This window comes from Puntigrus tetrazona, chromosome 17 (genome assembly GCF_018831695.1).
Source record: "Puntigrus tetrazona isolate hp1 chromosome 17, ASM1883169v1, whole genome shotgun sequence".
NCBI lineage: Eukaryota > Metazoa > Chordata > Actinopteri > Cypriniformes > Cyprinidae > Puntigrus > Puntigrus tetrazona.
In genome coordinates, this window is record NC_056715.1 from 14,050,299 (window position 1) to 14,070,224 (window position 19,926).

General features: G+C 35.8%; 1 protein-coding gene across 3 annotated transcripts in view; it reads right to left on the minus strand.

Annotated features, from left to right (window-relative positions):
* mboat2a (membrane bound O-acyltransferase domain containing 2a) overlaps nt 1-19,926 on the minus strand; it is a 43,589-nt gene that overhangs the window by 9,946 nt on the left and 13,717 nt on the right. For 2 of the 3 annotated variants that reach the window (XM_043262938.1, XM_043262939.1), the window contains 6 exons: nt 15,553-15,698; nt 12,328-12,405; nt 7,016-7,111; nt 5,969-6,024; nt 2,135-2,189; nt 832-1,015 (listed from right to left, as the gene is read on the minus strand). In XM_043262938.1, the coding sequence (XP_043118873.1) occupies nt 832-1,015; nt 2,135-2,189; nt 5,969-6,024; nt 7,016-7,111; nt 12,328-12,405; nt 15,553-15,698 (615 nt within the window). The remainder of the gene's footprint in view (nt 1-831; nt 1,016-2,134; nt 2,190-5,968; nt 6,025-7,015; nt 7,112-12,327; nt 12,406-15,552; nt 15,699-19,926) is intronic. The other variant, XM_043262940.1, reaches the window with a different exon arrangement.

Below are 19,926 nucleotides of genomic sequence, written 5' to 3' on the forward strand. Positions count from 1 at the left end.
ATATATATATATATATATATATATACATATATATATATATATATATATATATATATATATATATATATATATATATATATATATATATATATATATATATAATATACATCTTATAATATCTTCAGCAATACATATCTAATATACTGATTTGGTGCTCAATTACTATCAAATATTATTCATATATTTAATATATGATATATGCTATATTTTATTACTGTTGGGTAACATATATATATATACATATATATATATTTTAGGGTGTCTTACATAGTTGGATATTATATATGAATATTAGTATAATATATATAGCCATTTATATATATACAATATTATAGCCTTATATATATACATATATATATATATATATATATATTATATATATATATATATATATATATATATATATATATATATATATACATATATATATATATATATATATATATATATATATATATATATACATAATATAGTTCTTCAGCAATCATTCTAATATACTGATTTGTGCTCAATTACTATTATTATGAATTGCTATTTTTTGATGAATACAAAGTTTAAGAGGACATGAATATTTAGAATATTACAGTAAGCCTTATTAACATCTATAGTTAATAGTAAATAAGTTTTCCCTTTCTTACATTATTATTTATTTCATGCTTTGATGTTGAAACAGGAACCTGTAACATCTAAAAGGTTTTTTTCTTACTCATTTCATGCTTTGTGTGTGTGTGTGTGTGTGTGTGTGTGTATCTTCTTGTCTGACTCTGTAATGTGTCTGATCTCTGTGATACGGCCACCAGAGAGAGCAAGAGAGCAGTCTAGTCACACTACCTTAGGTGAAGGATCACTCTGCTTGAATTTCCCGTTCTCTTTGCCATTTGACTCCAGGTGTTTGGGCTCATAGCATCGTCCTTCTATAAAGGCTATGTAATCATTATAGGAGCAGGTTGGGCCGGCCAAGATCCCCATGAAGTTACAGTTATAACTTAAATACTCCAAGAGACTGGGCATCTTCCTATACAGCAAACACAAGGGCAGAAGAAAAATCAGTCACCAAATAAATCATTAAATGTAAAAGAATTTAACTAACAAGGCACACCTAATTTCAAGTACCAAAACATATTTTGTTCTGTAAAAGAAATAATGATGAAAAATTTACACATTAACACATAATATTATTAATGTTGCAATGTTTTTCAGTAAGAAAGCAGTAATAAAAAATAATTCATATACAGACAGATAGATAAATTAGTTTATCTGACGCAAAATGAATCAAAGATCAGCATTTATAAAAAAAATGTAACTACTTGAAATAGAAAAATTCCCAAGTTTATATAATCTGAGCTGAAAACCAGTCATCGCAATATTTCAGAATATTTTGACACCGTAAAACAGCTGTGTAAATGTCACTATGAGAACTTGTTTTGAACCAGTTCAATGGAATCAAACCGTCTGAACAAACTTTGTTGAAATGAATCAGTCTCACTTCTCAAGACTTTCTGTCTCACTTTTTTTTCTTATTAACCACTGATCGCCATTACAGCAGTTAGTACACTGGTTCTATATAATCCTATATACAGTGCAAGACTTACACTGAATTTGATCCGACTGCGTTTATTTCGACAGTGAAAGACTTCGCAGCATATGTAACCAGCACTTTAATTTTGATCAAACCTTTCACTGCGTCATGTCTGAACAAGAACACAACTCATCCATTATGTAAATGTTTACCTATTGCTCAACGCTCTGCGACCACAGGGCCGCGGTACTATCGTTATTCAAAACTGCTCTGACTAACTGCAGGGTGTGACTTCCGAAACCTCGGAATCCTGACGACTTCCTGCGGACGCCGGTTCACGTGATACGGCGGGAATGTTCAGTTGCTTGGCAACAGCCTTCGGGGCCTGATTGTGAATGATTGGAGTCTGCGAGGGGTACGCCGCTTTTTGAGCACTGCGGAGCAATATTATGCTGAAAACGACTGCTACTAAAGAACGCAGCTGTGCGCTCGCCATTCGATCAGCGAGGGGGAGCTTTGCATCTTGCGTCGGCTTAGAAGTTGATTTTCTTTCAAAAGACACAGAAAGTGAACGAGCGATCTCATCCCAACCACAGACATACCTTTCACACATACCTGACTGCAAGATACTTCTGACTGGGCTTTAGGTGCTCCTCCCTCTTCACCAAGCCTGTGGGAAAGAAACAAAAACACACACAAACACAGGCCCGGACTCATCAGATAAGACTCCCGCAAAGCATCGTTATGTAGGAACGCTACCAGAAGTCGAGAAAGAAAACGCATGCAGTTCTGTTTGATTGTGAAGCAGCCGCAGTAGAGAAGTTTGAGGCCAGCGGGTCTCCTGCGATTCACACCAACCCGTGGAAACAGCAGCTGCACTGCGATACGGCAAATGCGTGTGAATGGAGCCCATGTGACGATGCAGAATCACACACACTCACCGAGCGCAAACAGAAACGGTATCACACGTCTGCGCCCAAGCATTTAACATTTTCAGAGTTAAAGGTCAAACACGATGGTTTAACTGTGCTGGCTTAGTGAAAAATCTGCATAATAAAACGCGCATTTCAATTATTAGCGCCCGTGATAAATGCACGTAATGAGAAATTAATAACTAAATATATGTAGTAAACGATACTCTCTACCAACTAATATTTCAAGGTTTGGTGTTATATTTATTTAGATAAAAAAAAAATGATGATGTTTAGCAAGGACACTTTAAACTGATTTGATGAAAAGTGACAAAAAGATTCCTTTTTTAAAATAAACACATAAACGTTTTTTAACATTGATAATATTAACAAATGTTTCTTGAAATCGGTCTACCGAAGTGATTTCTGAAGGACCACGTGACACTGAAGACTGGAGTAATGATGCTGAAAATTCAGCTATGCTTCACGGGAATTAATTCTATTTTAAAATATATTCAAATGAAAAACAGTTCTTTTAAATTTCAATAATATTTTACAATTTACATTTTAATTATCAAATAAATGCAGCCAAGGTAGCATGAGATTTTTTGAAAATGAATTCAATAATAATAATAATCTACCAATAACTGACAGACAGATAAACAGACAATATAAAGTATAAGTATAAAGTATAAATATAAAGAGACAGATAGAGACAGACAGACAGACGTGTTGACTGTAGACATCCATTAAGAGTCTGTGTGGACAGTGCTGTCGTGCTGCTTTGGGGTTAGTGAAGAAAACGGATCAAGCCGTTCTTCATTCATCTCTGTCAGTCCACTGACAACTAGATTAGTCACCCTATCGGCTTCCGCAGGCCTTAATGACTGCTGGGAACTGCGTAACCCACAGCAGCGTGTACACACAGACACGGTCTTCAGCGAATGGGACAACATGAACAACAACACTTATGATGTTTGTTCACTGGGCAGCGCTCTCGGGGTCCTACGTAAACCCACTGAAACACAGCATTAGTAACCAAAAGAACCATAGCGGCGTGGTGCTAATATGGGACACTCGGATTTGAATGAAACCTGGGTCATAACCCCATTTGCACAGAGCCTATTTTTGTAGGCCACGATAAGGAAATGCGTTCGCATTTAACACTTCCACCTACAACGAGCAGAAATCAGTGTTGGTTTTTTTTTTGTTTGTTAGTTTTATTTGGCCTGAAATAAGGTCTGTGGTAAAACAACTGCAGATCATTTTCATTCTGTGACAAAATATACATCAGTAATAGCTTTTACATTCGGGATATTATGTATATTCAAATACAAACACATGTATGCGTGCATTTTCAAAATATTTACATTTATATTCTTATATTTTAAAATTATATAAGCATACTTCATATAGACATATAGTCAACATGACATTTTCCTTAATATATATACACACATGTGTTAATATATATAATTTTTGTATGTTTTGAATGTGATTAATCACGATTAATCATTTGACAGCACTAAATAATAACACTAAAAATAATAATAATAATAATAATAGTGATGATGATAATACTAGAATTGGTAAATAATTAGTTACACATTAAATTTAATGAAGAATAACCCCAAAATATACCTTCTTTTTGTACACATATACCAGCATATGCATGCATCTATGTCCAGTGATTGCGTATTTTTTTCTCCAGAAGTTATGACTAAAAGAGTTCAAAGATTTGATCAAACAAGCTGCATTTACCTCTTATCTCTCCAAGTCTCTCTTCAGTATTTTTTGTTGTTGCTATTGTTCTATCATCTTTCTAGTTTTGCTTAATACAGTACATACAGTACTGAAATTTCCATCACGCGCGGACCACTGCGTACGCCTAAAAACCAAAGTAAGCTTTAGGCTTAAGTATCGGAGTTTAGTTTAGATCTCCATAAAGTGGTGGAGGGAGGAGACCGTTACATAACTTCATTAAAACACATGGATTAATATGTCATGTGTGCGTCTGCAACAGAGCGGGGCATGCAGAGCTAACGGCAAGTCATGCGGAGGCAGCTCAAAAGTGCCGGGCTGCAGTTTGGGCCAGCTGTTCGGTGAGCTACTGCTTCAGAGAAACGGGATGTGCTCTCTTAATCTTCCCATAAACCCTGTTAAAAGGAAATGCGGTGACCATGATGCCACTTCTGTTTGACTCTAATAGTGACTTGTCGCATATCGCATATCATTAGTTCTTCGGTTGACCGAGTATCTAAAAAAAATTATGCTGTGCAATCTAGTTTGCTTATCAGTTGCCTTGTTTACATGGGAGACCCGCCAGTCGCTGATAAAACTAGAGTGGTTTCTATTGGGTTCCTGCCATCGCATTTCCTCTGATGCTCATTCCTTCGCGCTTAAAGGGATAGTTACCCTCAAAAATGAAAAATCTGCCAACATAATCTGTCACTTTGAATGTCTTTCTTCTTCAAAATTGTCTGGGGCTGTCAAGGTCAAAAGGACTAAGTATCTTTGTGAAGACGAAAAAAAACCATAATAATAATTAAAATGAAAATACAGTAAAAACTGTAATATTGTGAACTATTATAATTATACGTTTTAAAATGTTATTTATTCCTATGATGCAAAGCTGAATTTTCAGCATCATTACTCTAGTCTTCAGTGTCCCATATTCTACATATACATCATATGTCATTTGCAAAAACGGATAACTCAACAATCGTGTTTTTTTCCATTGTGCACACCAATTAATCTCAATCAAACTGCTGGGTTATTCTGATTAAAAAATACATAGCTAAGAAATACAGCTAATACAATGCATGTGCATGTAACCAATACAGTGCACTTATATTTTTACAAATATATGTAATTACGTTGTTTATTAATTTCTGTAATTACATTCATTTACACTGCCGACTTATCCCTTACACTTTAACCCACCCATACCTAACCTTACCCATATCCCATCTAGCAGCAGCGTTTTGCAATACAATACGAACATAAGAAGTGCACTGTGCTTATTTTTTGGATGCAAGTACATAATATAAAGTATGACCAAAATGTCCCTTTAACACACTCACTTGAAGGGAGGTCCATTAATCACGAAATCCTTTATCAATGATCCAGATCATCCAGAAATTAATGTAGGGATATAGCACAATTAGCGTCTTATTAAACAGATTTCGCCAAGTTGCATAATAAGCAGTATAGTGTGTTGGATGAGGTTAGCGTGGTCTGTGAAGTGCAACATCCAGCTGGCAGCCCAAACTACTCTGGCCCACTCACTGGAGTGCAGCGCCAGCAGTGGTATAAATCAATGGCATACAAGGATGTGGTGTAGCAGCAGGGTTTAACAGCCCTTATGTAATTCCTAGAGCCTCTAACATGGGCACAGACAGAAACAATGGAGCTCTAGAAAGATCTCAGGTAGAAACCATGCCAGTTTTATAATATCATTCATTACTGAAGCCGTTTCACCGTGAAAGCTTAACACAGAGAAGAAGATGAGAATTGGATTAATAACACTGTTGCATACCGTCATGAATCTCAAAGGCCAAACTTGTGATCTTCTGTGTGATGACCATCATGGGCCTGGAGGGAGAAAAGAAAAAAAACAAAGTGTGGGTATGTGAGAGGAATCCTGTTTAAACCTGATATCGAGTCTGTTGGATCCACATGTGCGTAAGAGCTTCTACTTCTATCAAACCAAGATCTTCATCATTTATTATTTATGCAGTTGACCTGACCAAATCTCCACAGTTTCTAAGGGGTCAAGTTCACCTTGGTGTAGCTCTTATGTCAAACCAGCTTGAAGGTTGAGCTATGATACTGATCCGCTTTGATCCTGTGGTAAAACTAGCTCTCATATACTTGCCCTTGGATGTGGTTAACATGTATATTTCATTGAAGAAGACCTGGAATCTCAAGGCAGTGCAGAATAAAGCTGAATGCATGCACAATTCATATTTTAGTTCTGACATTACTGCAAAGCAGAATATAAACACTAAACACTGATTGTTTCATATGGACATACATACATATATATATATATATATATATATATATATATTAGTTAGTTCTTGTTTTTGTCAGGGTGCATTAATTTCATTGAAATAAAAATATAAAAGTATTTACTGTCATTTTAAAAAAAAGTTTGAACAAGAGTGTAAACTAAACTAAGCTAGCAACATTAAATATTTTAATTTCTCAGCCTAGTGTTATTGCTATATAGTGACAGTTTTCATGTATACAGGTACATAAAAAAATTTAATCATGAACCTTTCTTTTTTAAATATACATTTTTGTAATTTTATTTCAAAAAGTGAAACTTTCATATATATTTTGTTTTTATTTAATTTTTGGATATTTGACTTCAAAAATATAAAAGAAAGTTACACATTTTGAAATGGGTAAAAAAATTTTGATATATTAAACCAAAAAGTTTATTATTATTATTATTATTATTATTATTATTATTATTATTTTTAGATGCCCGCTTTTCACAGTCAGTTTTTTTTTCTGAAATGGCAAAATCCTTTTCATTCCTTGGAGAGGATTTTTATTCCAGTGTAAAATAACTTACCCAGTGAAGTCTGCCGAGTACATTCCGTAGTCAAACACATAGACTCTTGTGACCTGGCAGAAACTGAGATATCCCAGTGTAACCACAAAGCAGTACCTATGGAGAAGAATGCAAAAGAGGAAAAAGCTTAAAAACACTGAATGGAAAACAACAAAAAAAAAAGACCTTTTTCGTTTGGTACAAAATACCACATATTACTCCATTTCAGCAGTATGTACACTGTGGTCACTATGCAAATGCTATGTATGCAAAATATAAAGTATACATACAACAAACCACACTGTGTGAGATACTGTATCCCACAATGCACTGCACAGAACCTGACTTTCCATCTCCAGCATGACAAATAAACCCAAAGTCATTTTAACTCTTTCTTAACTTTCTTAACTCTCTTAACTCTTGCACTCCTAACAAATAAGTCAATGTTATAGATTAAATATAAGCTAAATGAGTGTTTATGTTACTCATGAGATGAATTAATAATAGGGTCGTGTGAAAACAATAATTGTTATTCATAAATGTGAACGTATTATTTCTATTATTTTTTTTAAATAGCATTAATAAGTAAATAAAGAATATAACAAGTGTACAGTATGTACATGCATGCACACAATATGCAGCAATTCAACACATATCAAAATAAACATTTCTTCTCATTCAATTATTTATATATTTATAAAACAAATATTTAAATGAAAACATTTATTAGTTTATCATCTTTTTTGGGGGGAGGGTTCATTTAAATGCAAGTTAAGCATCCCCACAAATATTTATCAAGAGGCACCACCTATCATAAAATCCCCCCACTTTGCAGGAAATCCCTCACATTCGATATCTGATATTATACATGATAATTCATGCAAGCTATTTGCATGCTACAACAAATTTGTGAGTGGAGAGAGAGAACGAACAAGGTTGCTCTTTACCATCACTGCCTGAAGCGGCATGTTAGAACAACACTATCAGACGCAAGCCATACTTTCAACTCTCCTCATTAACTTTCTTCCACAATCCGTTAAGAATCTCTCTTTGATTCAGCATATTAACCATCAAAAGGAAGATAACAGCCACTAAAAGCTATCAAAGACCCACTGAAATTCAGCAGGGCCTCGGATCGAGGCAAAAGCCTTTAAATCTTCTCCCAACGTTTCGGTACGTCAACGTTTTCTGACTCAAATAGCCAAGTCCCCCGATTACCCACTAGGCAACAGTGGGCAAATTCTTGGCATCCGTTTCTGTGTCTGCCCCTGACAAAGCTGGTTTAACATGTCTACAGTCCCACTCGTAGGATTCAGAGGCGGCGCTTGCTCCATCCCAACACTAATCCCTTCATCGGGCCTGTGAGCGGCACTGTGTAAACTATGAAGACCTTCTTCTGTTCCAGCCCTATGTAGGATGATCGTGTGGAGGCTGTTTTCTGGTTGAGCAAGGAACACTGTACAGTTAGGAGATGGACTGTGATGAAAAACGGGTCAGTGAGTTCACTTAAAGGGAACTTATGCATCCCAAATCTAATAATGATTAAAAAAAGTGGATTTTCAAACCGTGCATCGATCTGCGTCATTGTGTTCTCTTTCAACTTGTTCCGGAATGAATGAATTTCAAGATAAATGGAAACTATTACGTGCAATTTTGGAAAATATCCACTGAACACACTGCATGCCGTGTTAGCCAAAATAATAAGGATGCCATATTTTTGTTAAAAATCAAAGCACAGTACGAAAATCTACAAGAAATCCTTTTCTTTTCCTACACTGCCTTCGCTAGAGTGCATAACCTGATATTGTGCTTTTCAAGGACTCGCACACTACAGTAGCCCTTCTATAAATATACATTTACACTATTCATCTCTAATAAGGCAGACAAGAGCTCCGGTGACCTGTGATGAGGGCAGCTCGCTCTCTCTCTCTCTCTCACACACACACACACACACACACACACACACACATACATCCTAGTTCTACTTTCATTGGCAATAACCACCGCACGCAGTCTCAAAACGATCATTTGTAAAGGTGAGAAACAGAGGTGAGGCGTTATCAGCAGCTGTTAGATGGGGTCTCGTCTACACCACATAGCCCTTCTCTCACATGCCTGAGCTGAAACATATTAAAGCAGTAAATCACATCACAAAACTGTCATTTCTAATGAAAAGGGGGACAATCGCGCCACTGTGAGACGGAACAAGACCTGAGAGAGCAACCTTCCAGCAAACCTCTTTAACTCTCAGAGCAGACGTCAACGGCACGCTGTGTTGTGTATGATTTTAGGAATTTCACATGGGGCTGAATTCTGAAAGCAAGACCTCTGCGTGAACGCTTAAAATACCCCGTTTAATCTGTGGAGAGACTTGAGGTTTTCTGAACGTCACGGTGATGCTCACAGAAACAATCCGTCAAGAAATATGCACCCGTGAGAGCTCTAGAGGGACGCTCGCACCTACAGTTATTTAATCAAGTAGCTGTATGAGTTTATATCAGGAGGCAGATCATGTTAATGTCACTGTCTGCTATATATCTGTGTAACTATCCATCAAACTCTGAAGTTTGCTGTAACGTCAACAACATGTCACCTAAACACAATTTCAATGATTTCAAAACTTAAAAGACCCGATTCGTTTTAATCCATCATCTCATTAAAGAATGTCTGTCCTCTTTATCTGTAATTATTGTCATATAGGTTATTGATTTGTGCTAAATAATCATTTAGGTATTGTTGTTTTTATGCTGCAGTTGTAGGTAGGTTTTTTTTATTATACCAATATAACACTAAATGAATGTGTTGATATTATATATATTAATTGTACTACTGGAATACAATCAAATATACTCCTTCCCAGTATAGTATGCTAAAAATTATTAGTATATTAAGTAAAGAACATATTTTGTAAATTTCCTACCATAAATATATTAAAACCTACTTTTTGATTAGCAATACGCATTGCTAAGAACTTCATTTGGACAACTTTAAAGGTGACTTTCTTAGTATTGTCTCAGATTACAGATTTTCAAACGGTTGTATCCCGGCCAAATATTGCCCCGTCGTAACAAACCACACATCTATGCAAGCATTCTTGAATCAGCTTTTGAGAAGATGCCCAAAGAAATTCCAGAAACACTTACAGTTTTTAGCACAAAAAAATTCATTTGACATGAATTTCCATAAACTGATAATAAAAGTCACTGATGCCGAAGTATAGCCAAGAGGTTATTACGAAACCAAACGCTGGCTATAAGGCCAGAAAAGGGACAAGGTATTCATTTTTTTTTTTGTATAATGAAGTGATTGCATTATCGCTTTAGCTCAGCGGCTAATCTACGCCAGTTTTATTGACGGTCTCCAGGTAATAAACCAGTTAAGTAATGTGAGCCTCTCAAAAGAGATCTGCAAACACGCACACACATATCTTGCATTCTCTATCGGTTTTCCGCCGCTGTTTTTCAATTTCCCTTCATCCTTTGCATTGCCCTCCCATCTCCCCTGAGCAGCAGAGCATGGCATCACTCTATTACTGACTGATCGTCTGCTGGAGTTTCAAAAGGTCTGTTTTGTAGCACTGCATCCCTAATGCGCTATCTGTGTTCATTGCAGGGAACCGGGTCGTCTATATCTCCATCAACCCACAGCACTCCTGCACAGGTTCTCGTCGTCCATCTTCAATACTACACAAGCTGCTGCTCTTTAGTTTCTTATAGAAGAACTAATTAAAAAGGAAGACTTGTTTCTTAATAATCAGTACATTAGATCACTGTCTTATTATCTGTCTATCACACTTAATATGAAGCTTTCATAATACAAAAAGTGCTGTTTCAAAGTCTAGTTTGTTTAGTAATCAGTAGTTAAATAATCAGTCAAGTAGGTTAAAGGAATATTCTGGGTCCAATCCATCTAAAACATATCAGAAACCATTCAGGAGTGTCTTTATTGCTGCCTGTACAACTTATAATTTATATTTCATTAAATTATATAATGGTAATATGTCCATCTGTCTGAACCATCTTTCTAAAAGAACCGAAAAAAACACCATTAAGGTAGCACACGTCAAACTAATATGCAATAAACAAACTAAAATAGAAATGTAATGCAAAACTTAAAAGTACATGAGAACAAAAATAATCAGAAGAAACTAAATTAGTTGTACAAAATCAAAACAATATGTGATGTGCAACGCAAGGGACTTTTTTTTTTTTTTCTCAATAAATTAATTTTATTTAATAACAGGTAATTTACTGTTTTACCTAAAAAATCCATAAATATGATTATTTTACAGTAAAATATCCTAATGCCATATTTCTACAGTTATATTAATACAGTTTCCAACTATATATGTTAAGACAAGTATGGTAAATATCATTTTCAATGTTTATGCATTCATAAGTCGGTGATTATTCTTATTTACAGCCAAAATCCAATAAGTCACACCATGACAGATATTGAAATTGTATATATTTTGTCTAAATAAATTTTTTTAAACAAAAACATACTGAATTTAAAGTGATTTTAAGCACCACATCATAATGAACAGTATGAGATTTAAAAAAAAATGGTTTAACATTTAACCATGTTATTAGAATACTAGTGTTTTTACAAATTAATTCTAGATACATAAGCATTAGACAGTGTGGGGTTTTTTTTTCTGTAGTTGGCAAACGTACAATACTCCTCCCTATACTACACCCGCTCTGTGGGTGTAGCACGCATGGAGTTAAAACACCTTGTATAAAGTTATGCAAACATCTGCGCAGACGGCCGACGGTCAACTTGTCATCGTGACTTTTTCAACTAGTCGAAGTTCACAAACCATGCTGGCAGGTCGTCTGATAGATGTACCAAGGTCAGGTGACCCAGTACTGATGACCTACGCTTATCTAAATCTCTGGAATTTTCTAGGGTCATTTTGTGTTAGTATGCACTGGTGTAGGTTGTTGGTTTGAACAGCGATCACTATCGAGCACTGGTTATTTTTGGTGCCGCCCCGAGCAGCAGCGAACACCACATGGTCCAGCGTACCCATTCATCTGACCCCTGATCAGAGGGAGCCGTCACTCTGCATGAAACTTACAGAAGCAATGATGAAAACGGACGCTCCCTCTTTCCCTGAAGCTGTTTACTGATAAGAATGAAATGGATGGGTGAGAGCGGTATGGATTAATATTCAACAAGCCAATTGTAGGGCTCGATGAATAATATATGGTGAACTAGATGGCAGTTGCTTGTTGAGAATTCTGGAACATGCTCCTGTGTCGTAACGCATTATTGATTTGACATAAGGTTGTTTCTGTTACTGGAAGCATTGGGAGGTCGGTACTCACTTGTGCATGTGTTCCACGCTCGTGAAGATCATGACGCCGTAAGCAAGACCGCTCTGTACCAGAAAGTGCAAGGCGTACCTGAAATGAAGCAAGGGGGGAGAAGAGAAAACCACTTTATTAAACTGACTTTTCCAACAGGAGAGAAATATGTTGCTAAATAAGATATAATACTGTAAATGATAAAAAAATTATAATCCTCAGTTAATGTTGCAATCATGCCGTTTTATTTATTTTTATTTATATATTTATTATATATATATATATATATATATATATATATATATATATATATATATATATATATATGGAAATATAAAAACACACTCACACATACAGTATATATGTATATATTTTTAAATATTTATTTTATTAAATTTCTGCTATAAATGAATATACTTAATATATAAACATAACCTATTTTGAACTATATACACACACACACACACACACACACGTGTATTTATATATACATAAATATATAAAGCGCACATACATGTATGATTTAAAAAAACTTATTTTGGATGCCATTAATTGTGTAATAATAATAATTAATCTGGCAGCACAAAAACCTGGATGAGAATTACTAAAAAGTTCACCAAAAATTTAATTAAAAAAAAAATAAATAAAAACTAGTACAAAATATTAATAAAAACTAGTAACTTGAGATATTATACTGGTAATTATTATATATGTTTTCAGTGATATATTATATTATACAAATATATTATAAAGTGACAAATGTAACCTTTCATTGGTTTATAATAAAACAAAAATGTCTGACTTTTAAAGGATTTAAGGATGATTCCTTAATTAGGGTCACTTTTTATAAATTCTAATCTTGTTAAAAAATATAGTAATTTGAAAAATATTCCCTCTACATTCAAATATACAATCACATTTCCTTAATTAAACTTAATTTACTTTAAAAACATAAATACACATGCTGTGATGGACAAGCCATTTGCCAAATGGATAGACGGACAATACATATGCTGTATCTTCATGCAGACTACACATTCAAGTCGCTGCTTAATAAATACCCCAAAAAGATAGCAACTAAATTGTTTATTTGCAATTTTTTGTGTGTCTACGATAGCTAAATAATACAACAACAACAACAACAACAACAACAACAAAAAATAACTTATTGAACCACTGTAAAAAAAAAAAACATGCTGCAAATAGATAATTGACACGAGAGGAGTAGACCTTATACACAAAAGACTGCAATCCACCCCATCCAATAGGAGAAAGATGTGGGGGACTGGATTTCATCCATCTGGAATAGTTTGAACTTTAAAGAGCTATCTTAACCATTTGTCCGCGCTGCCTATGTGACGCCAAAAAGCAAAGTTGTTTGCGGGGTGGAGCAACGAGAGATTATGAAGCTTAAAAACATGCGCCGATGAATCCCAATCAGTAAAACCAGGATCACACATTTGGAAATTAAATTTGCAATGTTTGGATTTGATGTTGACCGAGAGCAAACAAACGTCTCTGTGAGTCTCTGCTGGACATCACATTAGAACAGCTGAGGGGAAGCCCCCCTCACAGGCTGCCACGCAAACACAGCACACATTTCTGAGATGCACCAACATCCTTAAATTCATTCGATGGTAATAGATGATACTTCAGTCGCAATCTGGTAGGGTTACAGTAAATGCATTCAAGAAGGCATGAACAACACATCAGCGTCCGCTATGCCTTCTTGGGCAATGACACTGTTTAGAGGTCTTTCTTCTTGCCGTCATGTGTATTGCATAATGACTTCCTGTGACTGACCCCTGTTCAGAGAGCTGTAATAAACCGCTCCATATGGTAAGAGGTTTCGCTGAAACATGACTCCCACTGATGCAATTTATCACATTTTGACAATCTTGTGACAAAAAAACAAAACAAAGTGTGATGCGGTAGTTATGCAATTTGCAACTTTATTTTAGCTTAAAAAAAAAAATGAAACATTTCAAGAAGTCAAAAATCTGACACTACCAGTGAAATGGCTTTTACTTACGTTTTTTTTATTTTATATATTTTATATATATATATATATATATATATATATATATATATATATATATATATATATATATATATATATATATATATATAAAATTTTATTATAAAGCAATTGGAAAACGATTCTCAAAATGTATTTGGTTTCTCTTTTTAGGTCTACGTCTTACATCTGCTGGAACACTACTCTCTTGTAAACATTTACATGACAGGCAGCAGGAGCTAGATATGTCATTTTTAAATACAGGTATTTGTCTTATACAAATTCTTAAATTCACTTCAAAAAGCTTATTTATTCACTTCCCCAAGCCATGCGGAACATTTTGATGCTGGATGGATGCATTTTAGGGCTTCAAAAACATGACCATTCTTTACTCCCATAAAAATGTTGGAAGAGCCAGAAAATCTTATAACTAATCTAATAACACCAATTGAATTCACCTGAAAAGAAGAAAGCGCGCACAGAATGGTCTGAGGGTGAGCAAATCATGCGGTATTTCTTTCCTTTAAGAAAGACACCACAGGTGAACATTTTTAACTAACAGACATCATCATACTTCTCCATCTGATTAATCACATTACAAACACACAACCGTTTTGCATTACAGTTTTCTAAAACATCATGTCTAAATATGCAAATAATACATTATCTAACAAATGTGTTCTAATTTGCATACATTTCCAGAGCAAACATCTAAACACCGAGTAAAACAAATCTTTACTGACACAGACAGTTAAATGTATTTACAGTTTTCAATTACTCAGAAAATACTGTCAACAAATCAGGAAAAAAAAAACTACTTTAAATGCTTTAAACCAACTTTGTGTTCTTTATATTGCAGGCAGAATCAACCATTTGAAAGGTTTTGGAAAACGTTCAACTATTAAAGATCACATCAAACCTCCAAAGAGTATAAATCTAGTAAGAGTTTATCCATTAACTTATGACTTCCAAGCATCGCAGTGCAGCTTTTTTTGTAATAATATGCTCCAATTCGAGATCAACTATCAAGCAGCAGGTAAGTATCGATAAATCGCTTACAAACTGCGTCTATCAGTTTCCACAGCTGCTGAGGAGACTCTGGTCTTCTGCCAACACTCCACAACCTCATTATAAATTGAATGGCTCTCAAACTGGCTATCAATGACCCTGCTACGGATCAATATGGAAGACCTGAGATATGTGAGGGGACGAAGCAGACAAGCACTCACCAGCCAAAGCAGAAGAGGGCCAAATAAAAGCCCAGCAGAGTGGCGACTACATGCCGGATGAAGGGACTTGTCTTGCTAGGGTGCAAGTAGAGTCTGAACCAGAAAGCCGTGACCAGGGCGAAGAGCTGGCACACCACAAAGTTCACCTAATAAGAGAGACAGGAGGTTAATTTTACACCGATCAAGAGGAAAGGTCAACAATTAGTTAAACTCAACTTAAGAAGCACATGAATTAGAAAGGTTCAAAATCAAACTAATCTCCACGTAATCTTCAAATGTAAGTCTTCCACATCAGGATTAAAGGCTGTAACGCTGAAAGTAAACTGCTGACATTCACCCAAGATAACTGAGGATAGAGAAAACTGACTGCCATTCAAAAGTTGCTGTGTGATTAAATTCATTTTATACACTATATAACATAAAAGCCCTTCTGCAGTCCCTTGCGTATTTCAATTCAGCCTTTGCGAGGGAAGGTTTTCAGTGAAATCAATGTTGTTTCGAAGAATTCTCTGATGCTACAGAAACTGTACTTGGGTTGGACACGAAACTCATGAACTAAGCAGGTTGTGCAACCATCTTGCGAAACCGATTCAAAAGCAGAGGCTTGTGCTGAAGGATCCATGAAAAGGGTTTTATTTTACCTGACATCAATGTTTACTGCGCAGAGTCATGCCTGGACCTGAACGTTTCAGACTACTTCGCTTTTTTAGGCTAACCTGATAAAGGATGCCCAGCTGGCTTCTTTATTTTACATGCCACCGTAAGAGCGAAACAACTGTTGTTATACTGTATACAGGATGCCCATTTAAAATGCTTAAAGTGTAAAAAAAAGATATGGTGATAAAACTAATGGCATATTAACACTTTCTGAAAAAAAAATGCAAGACAAGAAAATTCTCAAGAAAAGAATAAATGGAATGCTCTAAAATAAATAAATAAACACCAATTGTGTTTCGGCACCCAAGGTTGCCAGTCGGTGAAAAACACAGCGTATTTTATTTCATTCATCGTCATGTGAGTAGCGTGGTATTATGTTATTTGGAAATCTACCCTCAGCAGGGGAAAAACATAGACACATTACATTTATCCCTGCTGCTCAGTGGCCTTCTGTCCGACTCTCGTGAGAGAGAGAGAGAGAGAGAGAGAGAGAGAGAGAGAGAGAGAGAGAGAGAGAGAGAGAGAGAGAGAGAGAGAGAGAGAGAGACAGAGAGAGAGAGAGAGAGAGAGAGAGAGAGAGAAAGAGAGAGAGAGAGAGAGAGAGAGAGAGAGAGAAAGAGAGAGAGAGAGAGAGAGAGAGAGAGAGACAGAGAGAGAGAGAGAGAGAGAGAGAGTGAGGTCATCTTCATGTCCCTGCTGCCATGCAAATGAGCTCCAGCTCAACAAAGAAATAATCAGTCATCAGCTTAAAATAACTCCGCCTTCCTGACTCTGTGCTGCTTTATTTATCTCTCTCCATTCATTCCACTCTAGTTTTGTTCACTCATTAGATTTCACACGACAGGGGCAAAGCATGTCCATTACATTAAGCGTAGCCCATCTTGTCTCAACTCTATCTGTAATACGGATAGAACAGACAAGCATCTTGAAAAATAATGTCATTTAATTGAATTTCCTTTACATCATTTGATTATGCTGCTTGCTTTGCTGGAAATACCTTGCAGTAAGATTCAGGTACGTCTATACTTCCTGAAGAAAGCTATACTTCAGTAATTACCTCATTCTATGTTAAATTTTTAATAAAAGAAGACACTGCAGTGTGACGTCATATTCGGATCAGTGCAGCTCTGAAACTCAGCGCAGTTTAGCATGACTGCAGCTTAATACATGTGTATATGTTTATATTCTTATTTTTTATATTATAACTACATTTCATATATAAATAAATACACAGTTTGACACCACTAATGTATGTTCCCCTTTCAAACTATTTAAACATTTAAAATGACATTACATACCACCTAAGCTAATAACTGAAAATGCATAAGGGAAATATTTTACAGTTAACGAGGTAACAGCTTAGCCTAGCTTAGCCTAGCTTAACCTTCGAAATGGCATCTATGACGGAAGCTAAAAACGGTTAAAACAAATTTTTCTTTATGTACGAAAAAAATACAATCAATTAAACACAATCTCAACGTCTGTTAACAAGAAAGCTATATTCTTTGTGGGGTTTTTTTAAGTGAACTAGCTGCAGTTTAGAGGTCCAGCCTAGGACAGCAGTAAAGAAAAGCTCTTTTCATCAGTTAGACAAGACATGATGATTTTTCAGGCATTGAAGATAGGGGACATGGACAGCAACTAAAGTCATTCCATCGTGTCGCGTCCTATATTCCTAATACAGAGAAAATGCCCATCTCTACTACAAAATGTCAGAAAATATGCTGGAGAGATGACAATAGCTCCCCGCTTTGCAAAGAACCCAGCTTTATTGAAATTTCAAATCAGAAGGCTTTTGTTTTGTTTTCGCCCGTCTATTTCCGTCACTCCCTGGAGACACCTCTCATCTCCTCTGTCCCCTTCAGGTGCTTGTCACTTTCGTTTTGGATCTTCAGGACTGAGATGTTTTAGCTTCTGGAAACACCAAGACAAGAAACCCTGAGCGTCTCCTTAATGTTACAGGCGGCTATACTGTACAGAGGCAGCCATTGTTTCCCATTCCGCATAAGCAGGTCGTCAGTGGGCCATAAACAATAGCTCATTGGCCTGTTCTTTGTACCCCCCACGCTTTCTGTATCACAGGAAGCATTGTTATTGGCAGGATAAATCTGTCGCGCACACACGCACAACTGTAAGTGATTGTGGTCAGGCAGATTTATGGAGATGATGTCCCTGTGCCGTTTCTCTATTGTTATATCTCTAAGAGCTCTTTCACGAGTGACCTGACATCGACCGGCACTTCTGCTCGCTTCAGAGCCATTAAAAAGAACCACAGAATTACACTCAATTAATCTGGGACATTAAACCCTAATTAAACATAACCAATCCTTGCTTCACACAGAAAACAGAGCAACGCTTAGAAGACAATCTTTTTTTAAAAAGTTTTACCAACCAGGTAGTGACCAAATATACACACAGCCATGCAGAATATATGCTTAATAAGCACTAATAAACAGCCAACATGTTAATAATAGGCACGCTAACAAGCAACTGGTTAATAGTGGGAATTGGTCCCTTTACTAAAATGTTACTAGAAACATTTAGACTACACAAATACTCTTGTTTGGAGCGCACTTCAGTCTGAATAGCAGTACGGGTCTCAGCGGTAAGGACACAGAGACAGCGATGACAGATTTTGTCCCCCTGTGGCTCTAAACCATCTCTCTTTGCAGCCAGCCATCTGGCTTAGTTTTTACAGACACCTCCAGCCATTCAGCTGAGAGAAAAATATATGAGGAAAGGGACTTTTGGAAAGAAAGAGGAACAGGGAATGACGTATTAAGGGTCAATATTATAGAGCACTGTGTGCCGTGTAAATATCTCAGTAAAATGTAAACCAGCTTTTATATTTGAGAAGAAATGTGTACTAACATGAAGGACGAGGAGTAAGATCACGCTGAACTAAAGTTCAAACATGGGTTTCTAAAAGTGACAACATAAGAATCTGGGTATTCAAACAGGAAATGTCAACACGCATGCAAAATATACCTCCATGTTGATGTACAAAACCCTCACATTACAGTCAAAAACCAATGCTCCTCAATCAGGAGGATGAGGTAAATTATGATTAAAAAAAACACTATTTTTGAGTTTATTATTTTTATTACAACCCTGTTAAAAAAAAAAACTGCATATGCTGGTTAGGTATGTTTTGAAGCTGGGGTGTTGGTTTGAGCTCGAACCAGCATCGAACATAGCTAACCACCATATTCTGTTTTTTTCCCCCAACAGGTATGTACATAATATCACCTTTTATTGAACATTTTCTTGGAAAAAAAGCTTTTTCTTCCCAAAAAGCTAGAGAACCACTGGCAACATCCTCCTAGTCTTGAAAGCCTATATTATATATTGTGCTTTTGCTATTTTGTACATTGTCTGTTTTGTATATTTGTATATATATATTTTTTTATTATCAGTTCTTGTGTTGTCTTGTGGCTTTCATTCCGGTGCACTATAGAGCTTCTGTTGCTAAAATAAATTCCTTGTATGTAAACATACCTGGCAATAAAGCTCATTCTGATTCTGATAGGTTGGTTACATGGCATTTACATGGTTAACTGAAGTCATATACCCAAATGAAAAAACTACCATAGTACAAATAAGTACAAAATTAACCAATTTAGTATGAATCTTCATTCTTATCAAAATACCACAGACCACATACTAAAATCTCCTGAAACAGTCATGTTAAGTGAATAAACGTATTTAAGCAACTTT